General features: G+C 33.5%; 2 protein-coding genes across 5 annotated transcripts; both read right to left on the reverse strand.

Annotated features, from left to right (window-relative positions):
• Window positions 1-9226: 9226 nt before the first annotated feature.
• LOC145011290 (uncharacterized) lies at window positions 9227-11655 on the reverse strand. 4 transcript variants are annotated; one of them, XR_013664077.1, is made up of 4 exons: window positions 11329-11655; window positions 11142-11231; window positions 10529-10732; window positions 10291-10427 (listed from the first exon to the last, which is right to left on the reverse strand). XR_013664077.1 is itself a non-coding variant. In XM_078969985.1 (3 exons), exon 3 carries the CDS (start codon window positions 10487-10489, stop codon window positions 9362-9364), a length of 1128 nt encoding a protein of 375 aa, XP_078826111.1. In that variant the 5' UTR covers window positions 10490-10732; window positions 11142-11231; window positions 11335-11655; the 3' UTR covers window positions 9227-9361. The 4 variants fall into 4 exon arrangements, 3 of the variants coding, with proteins under 3 accessions (XP_078826111.1, XP_078826112.1, XP_078826113.1); XM_078969985.1 differs by having other exon boundaries at window positions 9227-10732; window positions 11335-11655; XM_078969986.1 differs by having other exon boundaries at window positions 9227-10732.
• A 3328-nt stretch (window positions 11656-14983) lies between these two features.
• LOC145008414 (transcription termination factor MTERF15, mitochondrial-like) lies at window positions 14984-16530 on the reverse strand. The gene has a single exon (XM_078967040.1). It carries the CDS (start codon window positions 16413-16415, stop codon window positions 15279-15281), a length of 1137 nt encoding a protein of 378 aa, XP_078823166.1. The 5' UTR covers window positions 16416-16530; the 3' UTR covers window positions 14984-15278.
• Window positions 16531-18096: the final 1566 nt, after the last annotated feature.

Genomic DNA, 18096 nt, shown 5'->3' on the forward strand with positions numbered 1-18096 from the left:
GTATGCTAGAATTAGGGTTTATAGTCTTGGATTCAAAGCATGTACAATAGAGAAACCTAGATCCAAGCATTAGGGTTTGTATGAGCACATAGGATGTCTTATGACCAAAACCCATCAGAAGGATCTTCAAAATCCAACAAAGAAAGGAAATTCTCATTGATTGACGAAGGAGGAGGAGGTGAAGCCAAGTGGTGCGAAAAGTGTAAAAAGAAGCACTACGGGAAGTGTAGCGAGGAGGTGACTTGCTACAAATGTGGAAAGATAGGGCATTACGCCAGCAAGTGTGCGTCCAACAAGAAGGTGTGCTATAGATGTAACAAAGAGGAGTATATTTCTAGGGATTGCCCAAAGAAAAACGAGGCAGAAAGGCCAAACACGCTACCAAGGCCAAGGGCATTCTACATGATCCTCGACGAAGCAGAAAACAATGCGAGGAACCAAGGATGAGGAATTCATACCCAAAGATCAAGCTATGAGGTAGCCAAAGAGATAGAACCACATGATGTAGCCTATTAGAGGCATGGTCTAGGGTGAACTTGAACACCTATGTAATAGTTTCAAGAAATAATAAAATCTTCGTTTTGTTATTTGGTGTGTTAAACTGTTATGTGATTTTCTTGAATGGTGACTTGGAAAACTGCGAGACAATACTTGGGACGAGTATGAGTAGGTGTGAAAGGTAGTAGATGCATATATTACCGGAAGCACATGACTCATGCTTGGATCAGGGAAATTCACAAGGTTACCAAGAAGCTAGTAATTGATTTCGTTTTATTCAAGTATGTCGTTACCATTGTTTCGCTAATGACTAAGAAAATTGTTGTTATCCCGACCCTAGTGGTCATATCACATTGAGTCCGACTACGATGAGTAGGTTACGTGGTTCAGAGAACCAAGTTTGATGTAGCGTCCGACTTAAACCAAACGATTGAAATCAAAGCGATCAATAGAAGTATCGCGCTCGTTGTTAAAAAAAGTTGGTAGCTAGAAATGCTACATGTTAAAATGTGATTATATCACATTAGACCATGAAGGAAGGCATATTTCATTCCGGAATTTGACTCTAAGAGACCTGAGTCTAAGCGTTGTTACGTACGACAATAGGTCATTAGAATATGACACCTCGATCAATTGTAGCAATAAAATTAACTTATCCTAAGAAGAAGAAGGTGTCTCTAATAAAGAATGAGCTTGTGACACAAAGGTCATGATTGAAAGTCTAACGAGCAGGTGCAAGACCAAGCACCGCCTGCAATCAAGGAGTCCAAGAGTTAGATACCTGTTCGAAGCAACATAGAAGTTACAGTTATTACCTAGGATGAAGAGATAACGTACGGAGTCATTATAATGCCCTATTTCGTTGATGATTCCGGGACATAATCATCCTAAGGGGGAGATAATTGTAACGCCCGTAGATCTGGGCTAGTCAATTTAGAGATAATAGGGGTCGAAAATGAATTTTCGACAAAATATTATTTAGAATAAATAATTTGAACCAAGTTTTAGTATATGTCACAAGGTTTCCGTACATATAAAGAACGCCGAAATCCGAGTTATAACGAAGAAGTTATGACCCGTCGAAGTTTCGCGACAGAATCGGCACGACACCGGGAAGCGTAAAAAGTGAATTTACGATAGAGAAAGATTTAACCTTATTGATCTAAATGAAAGTCTTAGAATATGTTAAACCGAGAAAATCCATAAAAAGAACGCCCAAATTTGACTTCGTATGAAGAAGTTATGATTTTTCTAAGATTCGTCTTAGCATATACAACCCGAAACTCGAATTTTAGTTCGAGCGGTTTTTGGCTTATGTGACCTAAATGAGAGTTAAAGATCTCATTAATAGGAACTCAACGGTAAAAAGACAGACGAAAACGGAGTCCGTATGAAGGAGTTACGAATTCTTCGCAGTCATTTAACAGTCTAAACGCCTCGTACTGTTAAATTTAAGATCGGTAGAGAATTAGCTGACGGAGTCAAAATGAAAGTTGTAGATATTATTTTTACCTACGCGTGAATATATAGAAAGTCAAAAACGGAGGTCGTATGTGAAAGTTACGGATTTTAGAAGTCGGAAGTGTGCTGTGCGAAAATGGGTGATGTGGCACAATCTTGGTCATTGCTTTCTCCCAAGTCTTGCCACTAGATAGTGACATGTGGAACCAAGTTCAGCCATTTTCATCCTATAAATACCACCTCTCCCACCCTCATTTTCTTCACACCTTTCCCATTCTTTCTTCTCTTTACTCTCTCTCTCTCTCTCTAGAACCTCTCTCTAGCCCCGAAATCCCCCGAAAAGCCTAGGGAACCTCCCTAGCACGAGGCGGAAGCCCCGGAGTGCTCGACGGCTCCGAGAAGAAGAGCTTTTCGGCTCGGAAATGCTGCTCCAAGCAAAGCCTGGTTTTCTATAAAACCCGCTGTAAGTGAGCTACGCCTACGCTATTTTTAATATAGCTTTTATTTAATTATAGTAACGTTATTAATAACTTATAATAAATACTTAGGCTATTATTATGGGTTATATAAGTATTTTTTTTAACGCTTATATAATAGTAATAATAGCTAGACTAATAATTAGTCACGGTAAATATTAGACTAAAATCTAGTGGTGATAATATTAGGTTCCGTCGAAGGAAATTATTTTAAAGTAAACGAAGCGTTGTCCGAGTACCGAGTCACCACCTTCTCAGGTGAGTGCATAGTTACTTTCATCTTACACATAGATATGAAGTATTTTATATAAATTACGTGCTATGTGTGCATATTATCTGAATACTTGTTGTCTATGCTGGATGAACGATTTTATACATGTTTTAAATGATTTAAACTGTATATGTATTTTATATCTACGATAATGTTGGGGTAAGACATGGGTAGATGTAATAGATGGAGTATGAGTTGGATGATGAGTTGAGAGGTGAAATAAACCGTGAGGTGAGGATGAGAGGTGGACGATGTGAGAAGCCTTTTTCCCAAATGATGGCCCCGTCATTTAGCAGAGTATGGATGACAACCACACACTATTCTAGAAAGTCCAGTGGAACACTAGCAGTCTCGCAACTTGTAGGTGTTGTGAACGACATGTTCACCCGGTGTACTCTAAACCCTGGTGATCATGCAGACTTGATGCCTAAACCTTGGTGATCATGCAGACTTGATGCTTAAACCCTGGCGACTATGCATACTTAGTGTCCGTTGTGTAAACCATGGCAATGATGGACTTTGTGCCGATTCCTTAGGATAATCCTTAGGAATGAATGAACGAGAAATAGCTGATTCTTAGGGTAGATCCTTAAGAGTATAAAAAGATAATGGGGATGGGTAATTGGGTTTAATTGCTTGATTGTTTAAACATAATAATTATATTATTGTGGGATGAAAACCCTATGTACTCACCAGGTTTCCCAACCTGACCCACTCAGTTTTATTTATATCACAGGTGTTGATATGCAGTCACATTACGCTAAGAGATTAAAGAGATGTAGATCACTAGTGTAAATAAATGTAAGTTTTGTTTATGCTTATGTTCCTGTATTGACGATGAGATCCCAAACGTTTTAAAATGAATAAAATAAGTTTCTTCGAAAATGTTTTAATAACATATTTATCGTGTTTTTCTGGGAACAAATTCCACAACATTTTTATTAAAAGAAGAACTCTGATTTTTATAAAGCATAAACAAAATCGGTCTTTTCTGGCCGTGAAAATGGGGATTGCACAACTGGTTTGCTAAGAAATTTGAATTCAATGCAATAACGGTGCAATGAGTTGCTTAGAAGTGTGAACATGCTACAAGATTAATGCAATGGACTGATATGAAGGAACAACATGTTGGTGGCAAATTGCAAAACATTGAAGGATGACAATTTGAAGTTGAAAATGTACCTGTTTGGAAGTTGGTTTTTTTTTTGTGATTGTCTTGTTTTGTATCCGGCCTGTGTATGGGTTTACTGTGAAGGGTGATTTGGTCTGTAAATGGTATTAGTATGAATAAAATGGTCATTATGTTGTAATTTTATGTGATCATTTTTGTAATGACTTATGATGGTATGGATATATTACCAAAATTGTATGAATGTATCAAAATTAACACATCAATAGAAATGGTATGAAGATTTATTAGAACCAATTGTACATAACCAAAATGCACATTTCATAATTGTATGAATGTATTAGTATGGATATATTACCAAAATTGTATGAATGTATTAGAATTAACACATCAATAGAAATGGTATGAATATTTATTAGAACCAATTGTACATAACCAAAATGCACATTTCATAAAGATTCATTACATAACCAAAATGCACATTTCATTAAGATTCATAACATAACAACCAAAATGTACATTTCATTAAGATTAACAACATAACAACCAAGTATTCATAATAACCAATCAAAAGACTTCAACAAAATAGTGTAAAACATAACAACCAAGTTTTCAAAAGCAACCAAAATCACAAATTACACCATGCATGACACATTACTTCTTGGACTGATTCCTACCTTGCCCTTTACAGGTCCTAGAGTTTTGTCCCTTGTTCTTGCATTTGCTACAAGTAACACTGATATGCTTCCTTGACTAAAAAATAAAAAATAAAAGAAAATAAAGAAGTTAAAAAAAACATAAATTGAGTTTTGGACATGTGGTATAATTTTTTGCAAACTACAGGGACCAAATTTGAACTTTAAACCTAATTTTAGGACTGATTTTGCAAAAAAGATAACGGAGTTAACCATAAAACTTGTTAAATGGGCTAGAGTGATAACTCTACGTCCCATTTGTGGCCAAAACCAACAAAAAAAAAATATTTTTTTTCTTAATTACGCGTGAGAATGTTTTGACTTTTATGATATTTGCCCTAATATTTTACCCTAATTACAAAGATGTTGACTATCCTCGTCTTCTTCATCTCCCGTTCCTTGACGAAACATACAATGTACCAAAACACTTGTTTTTCCGAGAAAGTAGAAGATCAACAACACACACAATTGATATAGTAAACTTAAAACACATTAGCCAGTAGCACCCTCTAATTATTGTGGATCAGACACAATACAATGACAAATCCTCAAAGATTAATTCATGGTTCTTAAAGTGTCATAACCTAATGAAAAAGATCCAACTGATATGCAATGGATGTCTGAGACCAATCATGTCCACCATGCCATTTTATAGATGTGCTAATGATGATCAGGGTTGCAACTTTGCTCTCCACGAGCGGTGCATTTGACTGTCCATAAAAATAGAAAATCATCCACACCACCCACAACACACCCTCCTTCTTATCTACTTAAATGTAACTCCTTTCTTTTTCGGTGTGTTTGTTTTGTGTTGTTTGTCATTTGTCGTACAATGGATTTTCATATTCTTTTGAAGAATGTAAATACCATGTTGATGTTACATGTGGGTTTATACCTAAACAAATCACACATAAAATATATTGCAATCACCTTCTTTCAATAGTTCAAAAACAATCTCCTTCAAGTAACTCATATTTGTCTCGGACCTATTGGTAATGATCCTTTCTATATGATTGCTTATGATCATTTTTCTCAACTTTTCTTCCACAATAACATTTGTGATATTAATATACATCTCGAATGTGCTTTGTAGTTATCCGAGAGAATTAGGCAAGTTTGACAAGCATCCCATGGACCTAAGTTACCTGCCGATTGAGAACCATAAGAGTGAATACTTTTGTGAAATTTGTGAGGAGGATTTGAATCCTCATGCATCTTTCTATTATTGTAAAAGTTATGTTAATCTGTACATACTTTTTGTGCTCCTTTAGAGAAGCGCTTCTTATTTTGTTAATATAAAGTTTGGAGGCATTCTTAACACAACTAGCCATACACACCCTCTCTTATTTAATCAAGGTACCATCTTAGATGGTCAATGTAGTACTATGTGTGGAATTTATTTACAATACCAAATGATCTTTAAATGTATTGAGTGTAAGTTTGCCATTTACTACTTCTATTATGAGCATTCGAACAAGATGTGATGTTTTTTTTGGGTTTCTCTTATGTAGGCTTGATTTCTAATTGCCATTTTCTTTTCTTGTATATCTCCCTCTTTATGTGTAAATTGATATAATAAAATATTGAATATTTAACTATTGCAATCAACAATCTTCTTGTTCATACCTACTAATTTAACCATCTATTTATAACTAATTATTTGGAAACAACTTTTGATGTATAGTATCTTACCTTCCCTTACTACATTCTCATGGGAGTCGAGGAATGTTGTATTTATAACTAATTAAGAAACTAGTTAACTGCTCATACATTCTCATGAGAGTCAGGGAATGTTGTATTTACTACATTCTCATGGGAGTTAGGGAATGATGTGTTTATTGAAAGATCTAATCATCACCATTATGCATATCATCATATCGCAACAAACACAATAAAATGCCCTCAAGGTAAAAAAACAAAAGTCAATGAATAACATTAAAATGATATCATCTTCATACATAAATTTTGTATTTTGACTTATACATAAAGAAATTTAAATGTTAAGGAAACATGTTATAAATTATATAGTATACAATATATGTCAAAGTAAATACCCTAACTAAGGAATAAAGTAGGGGTGGAATTGGTACAGTACCAATCGTTTTTTTTCCTAAACCGTGTACCGTATCAATTATAATTGGTAAAAAAATTCTACTATTATCATACCAAGTATAGTTGATACAAACTTATTTGACTACCAATAAGTTTGGTTGATACATGTTGGTAATGATATATACCAACATGTATGAGGCTTTTTTGAATGAGGATTTCTATGTTCTTGAGGATTGTGAAACATGAATGAATGTTTTATGAACAAGAAATTTGTAATTGTTACCATTGAAAATTTGATCCAAATTTTTTTATTAATTTCTAACATGAAAATTTGATCCAAAAGGATATTATTAATTTCTAACATGAGTGGAAATATATATATATATATGCCAAGATTAATTTGAAATTTAAACTTTACTAATACGGTAATGCTAATATCAAAGCTCTTAAAATTCTTAAATATATATATATATATATATATATATATATATATATATATATATATATATATATATATATATATATATATATTCGTATTCTAATAAATGAATAAATTTATTTTCCTATTGATAAGTATCTCAATATTATAAATCTTCATCAATATTATATGTCACATGTCAACATATTAATTCTCCATTTCAAATTTCAAATTTTAAAATTCACACTCTAATTACATTAAATCAACAACATTAAAATAAAAAATAAAATAAAATTAATATATATTATAAGATGATATAATTTCATGTATTTATTAAATCAACGATTATAATTTTATATAACTAAATAATTATCTCTTAATTAATAATTTATTTGAAATAATTGATTAATAATTTTAAGTTTTTATTATGAAATTTGAATTAATTTTATAACTGTGGTTGTTACGGGTTATAAATTTGTGTGTGTGTGTGTATATATATATATATATATATATATATATATATATATATATATATATATATATATATTGAATTGGTTGGTATCATATGATTAATCAATTGGTATGATACTACCAATTAAACATATTGATTACCAGTATTTTTTATTCGGTTGGTAACATATTTGTTGATTTTTCATGGTATATTTTTGTCAGCCTTAGAACAAAGTGATAAAATACAACAAAGTGATAAAATACCCTAATAGCATACTTTTAATTAGATAAAATTATATAAATGGTCCCTCTGATTTGCCAAATTCATAAGTTTTGTCCTAACTTTTTGTTTTCATTACACGGATGGTCCATTTAGTTTAGTTTCAATTTCATATGTGGTTGGTTCCTACTATTCTACCATTTAAATGTATTTACCCTTTTTTCTTCTACATATTCATAATTACCCTTAGTATCTATTTGTTTATTATTATTTTATTAATATTATATTCAAAATTCACATTATTTAATTTGTAGACTCACCGACTCTTTCTCGTCTTCTTCATCATGGTCACCGACAATTTCATTACCCCCTAGTAGACATCGCGGGATAGAAAGATCAAGAACTAATGCATTAGAATCATCTATAACACTAAAAACATACCCTAAAATAAAAACCACACAAACCAATTAAATCCAAAATATAGGAACCAAAAAAACAAGCACCACCTTATTTTCTAAGAAAAAGCTTTGTTAAAAGGCCAACCATCCGCCCCCTTATTTATATCAATTCATCTTATTGATGATAAAGATGCACATAAGAAGAGAGGTTGAAAAGAGAAAACAAAGGGGCATCCATTGATAACGTTGCAGGTTCCAAGCATCAATTTATGGGGTTTCTTTAAGATTTTTACAGGCTCTCCTTGTGAAAAAGGTTGAAAAGGCTAAGGGTTTCTTCAAGCCCCAAACAGTTTAAACTGTTTATAGTTAATCTTTTGAACACAAGTACACAACACAACAAAGAATAATTAATTTAAACCAATTTTCTTTTATTTTGAGGTGTAGCGTTGTGACATGTGTGGAAATGAGTTCGGAGAAACACATATATGAAATTACAAGCCTTACCTAAAAGATTGTACAAATTCTGTTTAGGAATTACAATATCTTCTTCATGATTGGTTGCAGGTTCTTGAAATCAGTGATTTAAAAAAAAAATCATTGTTCTTCAAAAGCAAATTAGGGTTTGCTGCAATATGATTTTTTGTAGGTTGTACCGATTGTTAATCAACTTTTTTCTCTAATGTTAGGGTTAAGAGTATAGCATTTAATAATACATTTTTTTTTATCATAATAAAATAAATTAGATGTTGAAATCAGGTGCCACATGGATGCCATGTGGACAGTGTATACCAAATAAGCATCCAAAATCGTTAACAACAATGCCATAAATCATAATGGTGTATTTTTTTAACATAAATTTATAGTTGGTTAGCCTTTATCGACATTAAAACGACAAAAATGGCCGAATGAATGTGATTATGTAAACATACAAAATAGTTGGGTTGACAATTAATAACATAAAACATATTAGTATTATATTAAAATTAGTAACACATGTTGATATTTTCATGAAGGGCTAGTTGTACAAGTTTAAATCATTTGTTTTTATTTTCCATTCAAGCTTTTTTTCCCTTTTTTTTAATAAGATTAAAGCAACATGCTTTTATCTTCTTTTAGGAAAAACGTCACTAAATAGCAATCAAATTTAGCACGTGTTCATTCAACCTAGGTACCTGAAACTTTATTTTGAAGAGGTTAAGTTTCATTTGTGTTCCATTTATAAGGAATCCAATAATGTGTAACATGTTAATGGAATCAACAACAATTACAAAAAAGTTAGAACAGATTACCATCTCAATTCTCATGATTCAACTTTTCTTGATAGAATTGTAGAACACCTGGAGCTTTTGTCTCATATCTTTCCAATCTCTTCATAAATATATTATCAGAAGACTTCAACCACCAGCAGAAACCACATTCATTCTTACCTTCTATCAATCCATTGTCCAAACAATATTGGTAAACCAAACATCTTGGAATAATCCTTTTCGTCATACTCAATGAAATGAGAACAGAATTATTTGCAACAATGGATGCCTCAAACCCCATCTTATTAACAAGACAATCCATCACTTTATTGATTTTCTCCTCCGATTTCATCATACACCATGGATTAGTCCTAAAAGCTAGCAAGATCTGCGCTTTAGACAAACCCCATTTCTCATAAGTCTCCATCTTCTTCTCCCAATTGGACTTATTCATTGACCTAACAGCATGAACCCCTGACAAGAAATTTGTTTTCAAAGGATCAAATCCCATTTCCATAACTTCTTCCACTGCCTTTTTGAACTGTTCTTTAGTATCTGAAATATCTCTAGGGTGATTAGTTAATACATACAGCAGTTTTGATCCAGGCATACCAACATCACGCAGTAATTGCATATTTGGAATCACATTTGCTCGGGAATCCAAATCCAAGACCCACGCACACCTCCTGATTGCAAGAAGAGTTTTTTCATTGGATTGGAGTAAATCTCGAAGTAAGTTAAAGGTAGGTTCTATACTATTCTTCAAGCTTTTACAAAGGGATTTGGGTCTTGCAACCAGTATCTTGACAATATCAGAATCTGAAAGTCCTACAGAACGTAAGAACTCAAATTTGGGAAAAAGGTTTATTTGGGGATTACATGCGAGAGCCCTGGGAAATTTTCGCAGTAAATGAGATATTTGGGTTTCTGTGAAGCCTTGATTCTTGAAAAACGCTATCACAGAGTCTGCTCGATCTGGGGTTTGGATGTTTAAGCGTTTGGAAGCTGAAATCGCCTTGTCTGGAGGGAATCCGCATGAGTCTATTAGGTAAGAAACTGTGAATGAGTTATCTGATGCTGCTTGTGACGAATATGATGTGCGAAGAAATAATCTATGAATCGATGTTGTTTTGAGCACAGAAAATGTCAAGTTTCGGCCGACGAGATTAAACATTGCAAGTAGAAATCGTTATGATTGAGAGAGATCACTGACCTGTGGATTAAGGATACATGCGATTCACTGTTCTGGATTTTGCCCTCTCTCTACAATCGGTTTTCACTTAAAAAAAAAACCCTAAAACAAAACCCCCTGATTAAGAACATTCGGCTTTTAATCTCCCTTGCTAAAATTGGGTTTTCAACATCGCTTGCGAAGGGAAACGCTTTCCAACTTCACTTGGTAAAACATCTCGCGAATCTGCAAATAGCGTTGTTTTTAATTCATTAAACCAATTTTTAAATCTAAAAATATATTGCAAGTATATTTCTGTAGCTTATATCAATATACAAAAATAGCTTTTATAAATTGTTAGTTTTCTTACCTTTGTTTATATCTTCTTTTTGTTTTTGTTATAGTAATTTTATAAATTGTACTATTATATATATATATATAATCAAACAAAAATCATAACAATTTCCGGCAAACATTTAACATTAAACAAAAATCAGAAAAAGGAATGTATTTAAATAAATGTTTACACCAATCTGTACTTAATAATTTCATTAGCATGCCCATTAATAATTTCATCAACATGCCCATTACACTTTAGGTGATCTATATAGTCTTTAAACTTTCCAGGCACTTGAGACCATAACTCATGAACAACCTGTAATGTTTTATAGCAGCCATCAACATTTTCCACAATCAGCATTAAGCCCATGAATGTCATGGATTTTATCCATACTTCAACTTTTTCCTACACCAAAATTGTAAAACAATGTCAACAACATACACAAAGAATACAATCTTTAAAAAGTTAGTTACCACAAAATGATAATCGGAGAAAAAGAGACCATTGCCTCATTTAAGGACTTAAGAAGTTGTGAGGATAGATCTTTGTGTATTGCAAGAGGAGCAAATATCTCCATAGTTTCCTTTGCAAACCTATACTGCTTACATAAAGGCAATAAAAAATGGATAATGTTAGTATTAGACTAATGGAGCTTTTGTGCGTTAGATCATATATTTATATTCTAAAATTCCCATGATGTAACTTTTCCTGATAGAATTTCAAAACGCCTGGAGCTTTTATCTTATATCCTCTCAACTTCTTTATGAACATATTCTCAGATAAGATCAACCACGAGGTGAAACCACAGTAATTTTTATCGTTCATCAATCCATTGTCCAAACAATATTTGTAAACAAACTTCTTGAAATAATCCTTTTCTCCATACTGTATGAAATGAGACTAAAATTCTTTGCAATAACAGATGCCTCAAACCCCATCTTATTCACGAGATAATCCATCACTTTATCAATTTTCTCCTCTGAATTCATCATACACCTTGGATTAGCCCTAAAGGCTACCAAGATCTGGTCTTCAGACCAACCCCATTTCTTGTAAGTCTCCATCTTCTTCTCCCAAGTGGACTTGCTCATTGACCTAAGCACTTGAACAACTTTCATAAAACTTGAGGTCAATGGATTAAAACCCATCTCCACAACTTCTTCCACAGTCTTTTTGAACTGGTTTGTTGAAAATAGAAAATCTCTAGGCTGGTAAGTTAATGAACTCAACATCTTTGATGCAGGCACACCGACATCTCGTCACCATCTTTGATGCAGGCACACCGACATCTCGCAATAATTGCATATTTGGACCCATACTTGCTTTATAATCTAAAGCCAAAAACCATGGATACCTCTTAATTGCAATAAGAGTTCTATGATTGGATTGAAGTAAATCTGTAAGTAAATTAAAGGTAGGTTCTATATGATTCTTGAAGCTTCTACTTAGGGATGCTGGACTGGCAGTTAATAACTTAGCAATATCAGAATCTGAAAGTCTTTTAGACCTTAAGAAGTCAAATTTAGGCAAAAAGGTTTTTTCGGGATCACGTTTGAGAATAAGAGGGAACTTTCAAACCAAATAAGCAATTTGGGATTTTGTGAAGCCTTGGTTGTTGAAAAATGCTATCACGGAGTCTGGTCGATCTGGGGTTTTGAGGTTTAAGTATTTGGAAACTGAAATCGCCTTAACCCCAATGAGTCTCTGAGGTAGGAAACTGAGAATGAGTTATCTGACGCTGCTGGGGAGGAACTTGATGAGCGAGGAAACAGTCTACGAACATTGTGAGTAGAATTCGTTATATTGAGCTATGTTGATCGGGGATACTACTTGTATTGGATTGTTCCCGAGTTCTACTTAGAAGAGAAATACGGAGGGAAAGTGAGAGGGCTCGAAGGAAAGTGACTGCGGAAGGATATTTTTTCTTCCAAATTTTTCTACCAAATTGGATGGATTTCCAAAGAAAGTGAGGGTAGGAAAATTTTAAATTTATTTTATTTTTCCTCGCTACTCCGGAACACAAAAACTTAAAATTTTCTTTTCTTTTCTTTTCATTTCCTTCAAACTCGGGAACACGGAATAATGACTATTTTCCTTCACCTCCATTTCTTTCTGTGCTTTTTATCTAATCGATTTTACTTGAAGAACCCTAAAACAAAACCCCCGATTCACGTCTCATCGGAGTCGGTTTTGGTTAGGCTATTGGATACTTGGATATTGTCAAACATATGAAGACATCGCACCTAAAATCATGTGATCTTTTGATCCTTATAACCGTTTGATTTATGTAGGAAATGGTGAGTAAGAGATACAAAGAGAGTAAGAAAGAGAGTGAGGTAATGGTTTTTGATTAGTTAGAGAATGAGGTAATGGTTTTTGATTAGTTAATTCTCCTGTTATTTTCTGTAGCTATGATAGCATTTCTTAACATAACACCAAATAACATGAGTTGGGTCGGTGTACAAGGCGTTATAACATCGTTTTTTGATTACCACATCTAAAAAACGTGCAAGCGCGTTGCCCGCTCCTAGCCGTCTTAGGGATATAAATTGATATGTCAACTGACTTAACTAATGGAAATCCTTCATGAGCATAGGCGGATCCAAGGGGATCCGGGAGTAGCCCGGGATATCCCTCAAAAAAAATTCGGTAGTGTAATTTTTGTTTACAAATCTTTTAATTTATTTCAATATAATGTATATATATGCATCCTTTCAATTATAACACAAAACAAATAGGAGAGCTACTGGTTAAGTTGTTTGTTTATTGAAGTATAGCTCTCATGTTCAATTCTTTCTCCTTATATATCCTTTGTCTATTTTTTTTCCCCAACTACTCTATCCTATATCGCCAAACATATGTAAACTCAACCATTTTTGTCTATTATATAAGTCTGCTATCATCATATTTCATTTGATATCTATTTTGAATCTACATCGATTCAAGTATCAAAATATACTTTAACTTCATGTTTATATAACAATACTTGAAGTTAGCTAAGGATTTCATTAAGGTTTGGGTTTAAAACCGAAACAAAACCGGGGAAAACCAAGTACCCTAGAAAAAAAAAATTGAAATACCCTAAATATAAAATTGGGATACTCCTTTACTTTGGTCCTGATTCTGCCCGTGTTCATGAGAGTTATAGGCCTAATTTATTTCATTTTAAGGGGTTATATGTTTTGATTAATGTCCTAGATGTCAAATAATATGTCAACTAAGCATTAAACATGGATTTAAACGAAATATTTATTGTTGTTAGGTTTGAGGGTGTAATCATATTTCACATTTCACTTTACTTCGTCATTTGAAGGTCGCCTCATTTTTTCCTCACTCTTCAAAACCCTATAAATTGCCACCCTCACTTCCCCAAACATTAAGGCATTATACTGTATAAATGATAAAGCTAGAAAGAAAAGGGAAAAAAAAAAAGAAAGAATAGAAGAGAACCACACGTGAAAGAAGATTTGCATCTTGAAGCACTTCACACTCATCGTACTCATGATACGGTGTTCCTAATCCTACATACGATGAAAATACCACCTCACCTATTATTAATTTTGAATTTGGTCCCTCACCCATTATTCAATTTTAATTTAGTTTAATTTTATAAAGAAGTCTTTTACCCATTATTCATTTTGAATTTTGTTCAACCCAAATTGTAAAGACAAGGTTTTGCATTTCTTTGATAGGAAAATAAAGGTTCGTTAATTGTTGTTAGTATTTGTTTCATTAGTTAGGATTTATCTCCTAAATGTGAATAAATCCATAATCAACTAGGAGTAGTTTTATAACTATTATACATATTGTTAAGAGTTTTTTTTTTTTTTTTCATTATTGAGATTGAAACGAATTAAGGAACATGGATTGTTCTTAATTTTGTTCTTGTTCTTCATAAAGTATGACCATACTTTCTTTAATCCTCTCGCCATCATCTAGTATCGAAGACATGGTTGCAATGGTTGGAGGTGGAAGATTATGAGGAATCATGAATCAAAGAAGCGTCGGCTAATGTTATTTAAACCAAAATATTGTGTTTAATCACTAGCTAAGCCAAAGGAAAGTGGGGGAAACTGCTTTGAAGAAGAAGATAACATCAGCTTGAGTGATTACTAAAAATTGATAATTAATTATTCTGTGAGTCCTCGTTCATGTCATTGTCTCAATGTTTTTTTGGATAACCATGGTTGGATTTGAACACACTTTGCTACAAGGATTTGACAAAACATACAAAACCCATAAGAGCATACCAAAACAAACAACATACATCTACATTACAACAAAAAACGACCCAAAATCACTTTGTGACAGGACCCTTTCATTTGCCAATGCAACTTTAAGCAGGAGTTATAAGCAAATCAGGTAAATGGTTGTACAAATAGATGTTAAAAGGATAACAAAATAAAAAATTTAATTTTCTTTTTCCAAATAAGGTGGAAGACACATAGAATTTCATCTTCTATCCGCATGACCCAAGTTTTCCAGATAGAAATTCAAAACACCTGGAGCTTCTTTCTCATATCTTTCCAATCTCTTGATGAATTTTTCCTCCGAACATTGCAACCACCAACCGAAACCACAAGAATTTTTATCATTCATCAATCCATTGTCCAAACAATATTTGTAAACCAAACATCTTGGAATAACCCTCTTCTCCAAACTCATTGAAATGATACCAGGATTCTTTACAATAACAGTTGTCTCAAACCCCATCTCATTAACAACAAAGTCCATCACTTTATCAATTTTCTCCTTGGATGCTTTCATACACCATGGATTAATCCTAAAGGCTAGTAAGATCTCGGTTTTAGACAAACCCCAATTCTCATAAGTCTCCATCTTCTTCTCCCAAGTGGACTTGCTCATTGACCTAACTGCATGAACAGCTACCATAAAACTTGAGATCAAAGGATCAAACCCCATCTCCACAACATCATCCACAGCCTTTTTGAACTGGTCTGTAGTAACTAAAAAATCTCTGGGATAATAAGTTAATAGATTCAACATCTGCAATCTGGGCACACCAACATCGCACAGTATTTGCATGTTTGGAATCACATCTGCTTTGAAATTCGAATTCCAGATCAGGGCACACCTCCTGATTGCAATCAGTAATCTATCGTTGGACTGAAACAAATTTCTAAGGAAACTAACGGTAGGTTCTACGTGATGCTTCAAGCTTCTACTTAGGAAGCTGGGTCTTGCAGTAAATAACTTAATAATATCGGAATCCGAAAGTCCTATGGAATTTAAGAACTCGAATTTGGGCAAAAGGTTTTTCTCCGGATGACATGCGAGAGCCAGAGGGAACTTTCGAACCATGTAAGAAATCTGCGTTTCTGTGAACCCCTGATCCTTGAAAAATGCAATTACGGAGTCTGCTCGATCTGGGGTTTTGAACTTTAAATATTTGGAAGCTGAAATCGCCTTGTCTGGAGGGAATCCGCATGAGTCTATGAGGTAAGAAACTGCGAATGAGTTATCTGATGTTGCTGCAGGTGACGAAGATGACAAGCGAGGAAACAGTCTATGAAACGATGTTGTTTTGAACACAGAAAATGTCAAGTTTCTGCCGATGAGATTGAACATTGTGAGTAGAAATCGTAATGGTGGAGGAATCACTGACCTGTGATTAAAAGCTTATGGATTTTGGTTTTTCTCTGTAATCGGTTTTCACTTGAAGAACCCTAAAACAAAACCCTGGTTTGCTGTTCCAAAAAAAAATAATAAATAAATAAATAAATAATAATAAATAAATAAATAAAACTCTGATTTATTGACATTTACTTTTTTTTTTTTTTTTTTTTTTTAACTAAGGATAGTTTTATGACACTCCATCCTACATCTACTTTAATATTAGGTATTGTTTTTCCAAAAAAATATTTTTTTCTCTCCTATTACTTTATTGTTAGGCTTAAAGGTATGGTTTTATGATTCTTACGCGTTTAAGACTGCCACATCGTCTAAATATCGACTCCATTACATGTCTACTAGCATTGGGGCGTTTAGGACTGCCACATCGTCTAAATATCGACTCCATTACATGTCTACTAGCATTGAGGTAGTATCTAGTGAACATGAAAAAGAGAAAGATGGAGAGAGATAGAAACAAGCCAATGAGAGCCTTCTAGTTTTTGCTCAGCCATTAAGATTTTTCAAAATCATTTGTGATGCATACCAATCCACATCACAACCACTAGCTCCTGGGGCGGTGTTCAGCGTTGAACATGTATGCCACATCAACATTTGATGAGTGAAAATCATACCATTCCCTATGGCTTTAGACTTTTTAATCATTATAGGGAAAATGACTTGATAGGGTAATATAATTTTTGAAATGTAAACATTTAATCCTTATTCTTTTTTTTCTTGTAAAATAAACTCTTATACTTTATTTTTTGCAACAATGCAATCCTTGTGACCGGCTATACCCGGTATACCGGTCATATACGAATTTTCTTTTAGAGAAAATGATTGATAGGGTAAGATACTTTTTGAATTGTACACTTTTAGTCCTTATTCTTTTTTTTTTTGTAAAATAAACCCTTATACTTTATTAATATGTACACATTAGGTCATTTTCACCGGATTCTACAGGTTTGCTGATGTGGAAGCACAAGTGACACTAAATAGCAATTAATTAGCTTAGTCACCGAATGTGGGTGATCCTCTAGCAATAAGAAAAGGGCGGCGACCCTTCTCTTTCTCGTCTCTCTTCCTTCCGGTCGAACAGCAACAACCAAACACCCTTTACCTGTTGTGTTTCTCCGATCTGTCTCTCTTTGCCTCAATCTTTAAGATATCCTGCATCCCCCTCCGACCTTGCTGTTTGTGCCATCATTCCTCCTTACTACCAGTGATGTGTAGGAACACAAAAATGAGTCGCCGGAGATCGGGGTTCTCTCTTTTTTCATAATTAATAAAAGTTGGAAAAATCTCGTTGTGGATATGTGGATGCTACCTGGATATTTCATTTCAACAAAATAAAAGAAAGGGAAAATGACTTAATAGGGTAAGATACTTTTTGAAATGTACATATTTAGTCCTTATTCTTTTTTTTTTTTTTTTTTTTTTGTAAAATAAACCCTCCACGTCAGCAAAACCTGTAGAATCCGGTGAAAATGAGCTAATGTGTACATATTCTTAAAGTATAAGGGTTTATTTTACAAAAAAAATAAGGACTAAATTTATACATTTCAAAAAGTATCTTACCGTATCAAGTCATTATCCCATCATTATACTAACTTTATTAATTTTATTATTTTATCAT

This window comes from Lactuca saligna, chromosome 8, assembly GCF_052625555.1.
Source record: "Lactuca saligna cultivar CGN05327 chromosome 8, ASM5262555v1, whole genome shotgun sequence".
Taxonomy (NCBI): Eukaryota; Viridiplantae; Streptophyta; class Magnoliopsida; order Asterales; family Asteraceae; genus Lactuca; species Lactuca saligna.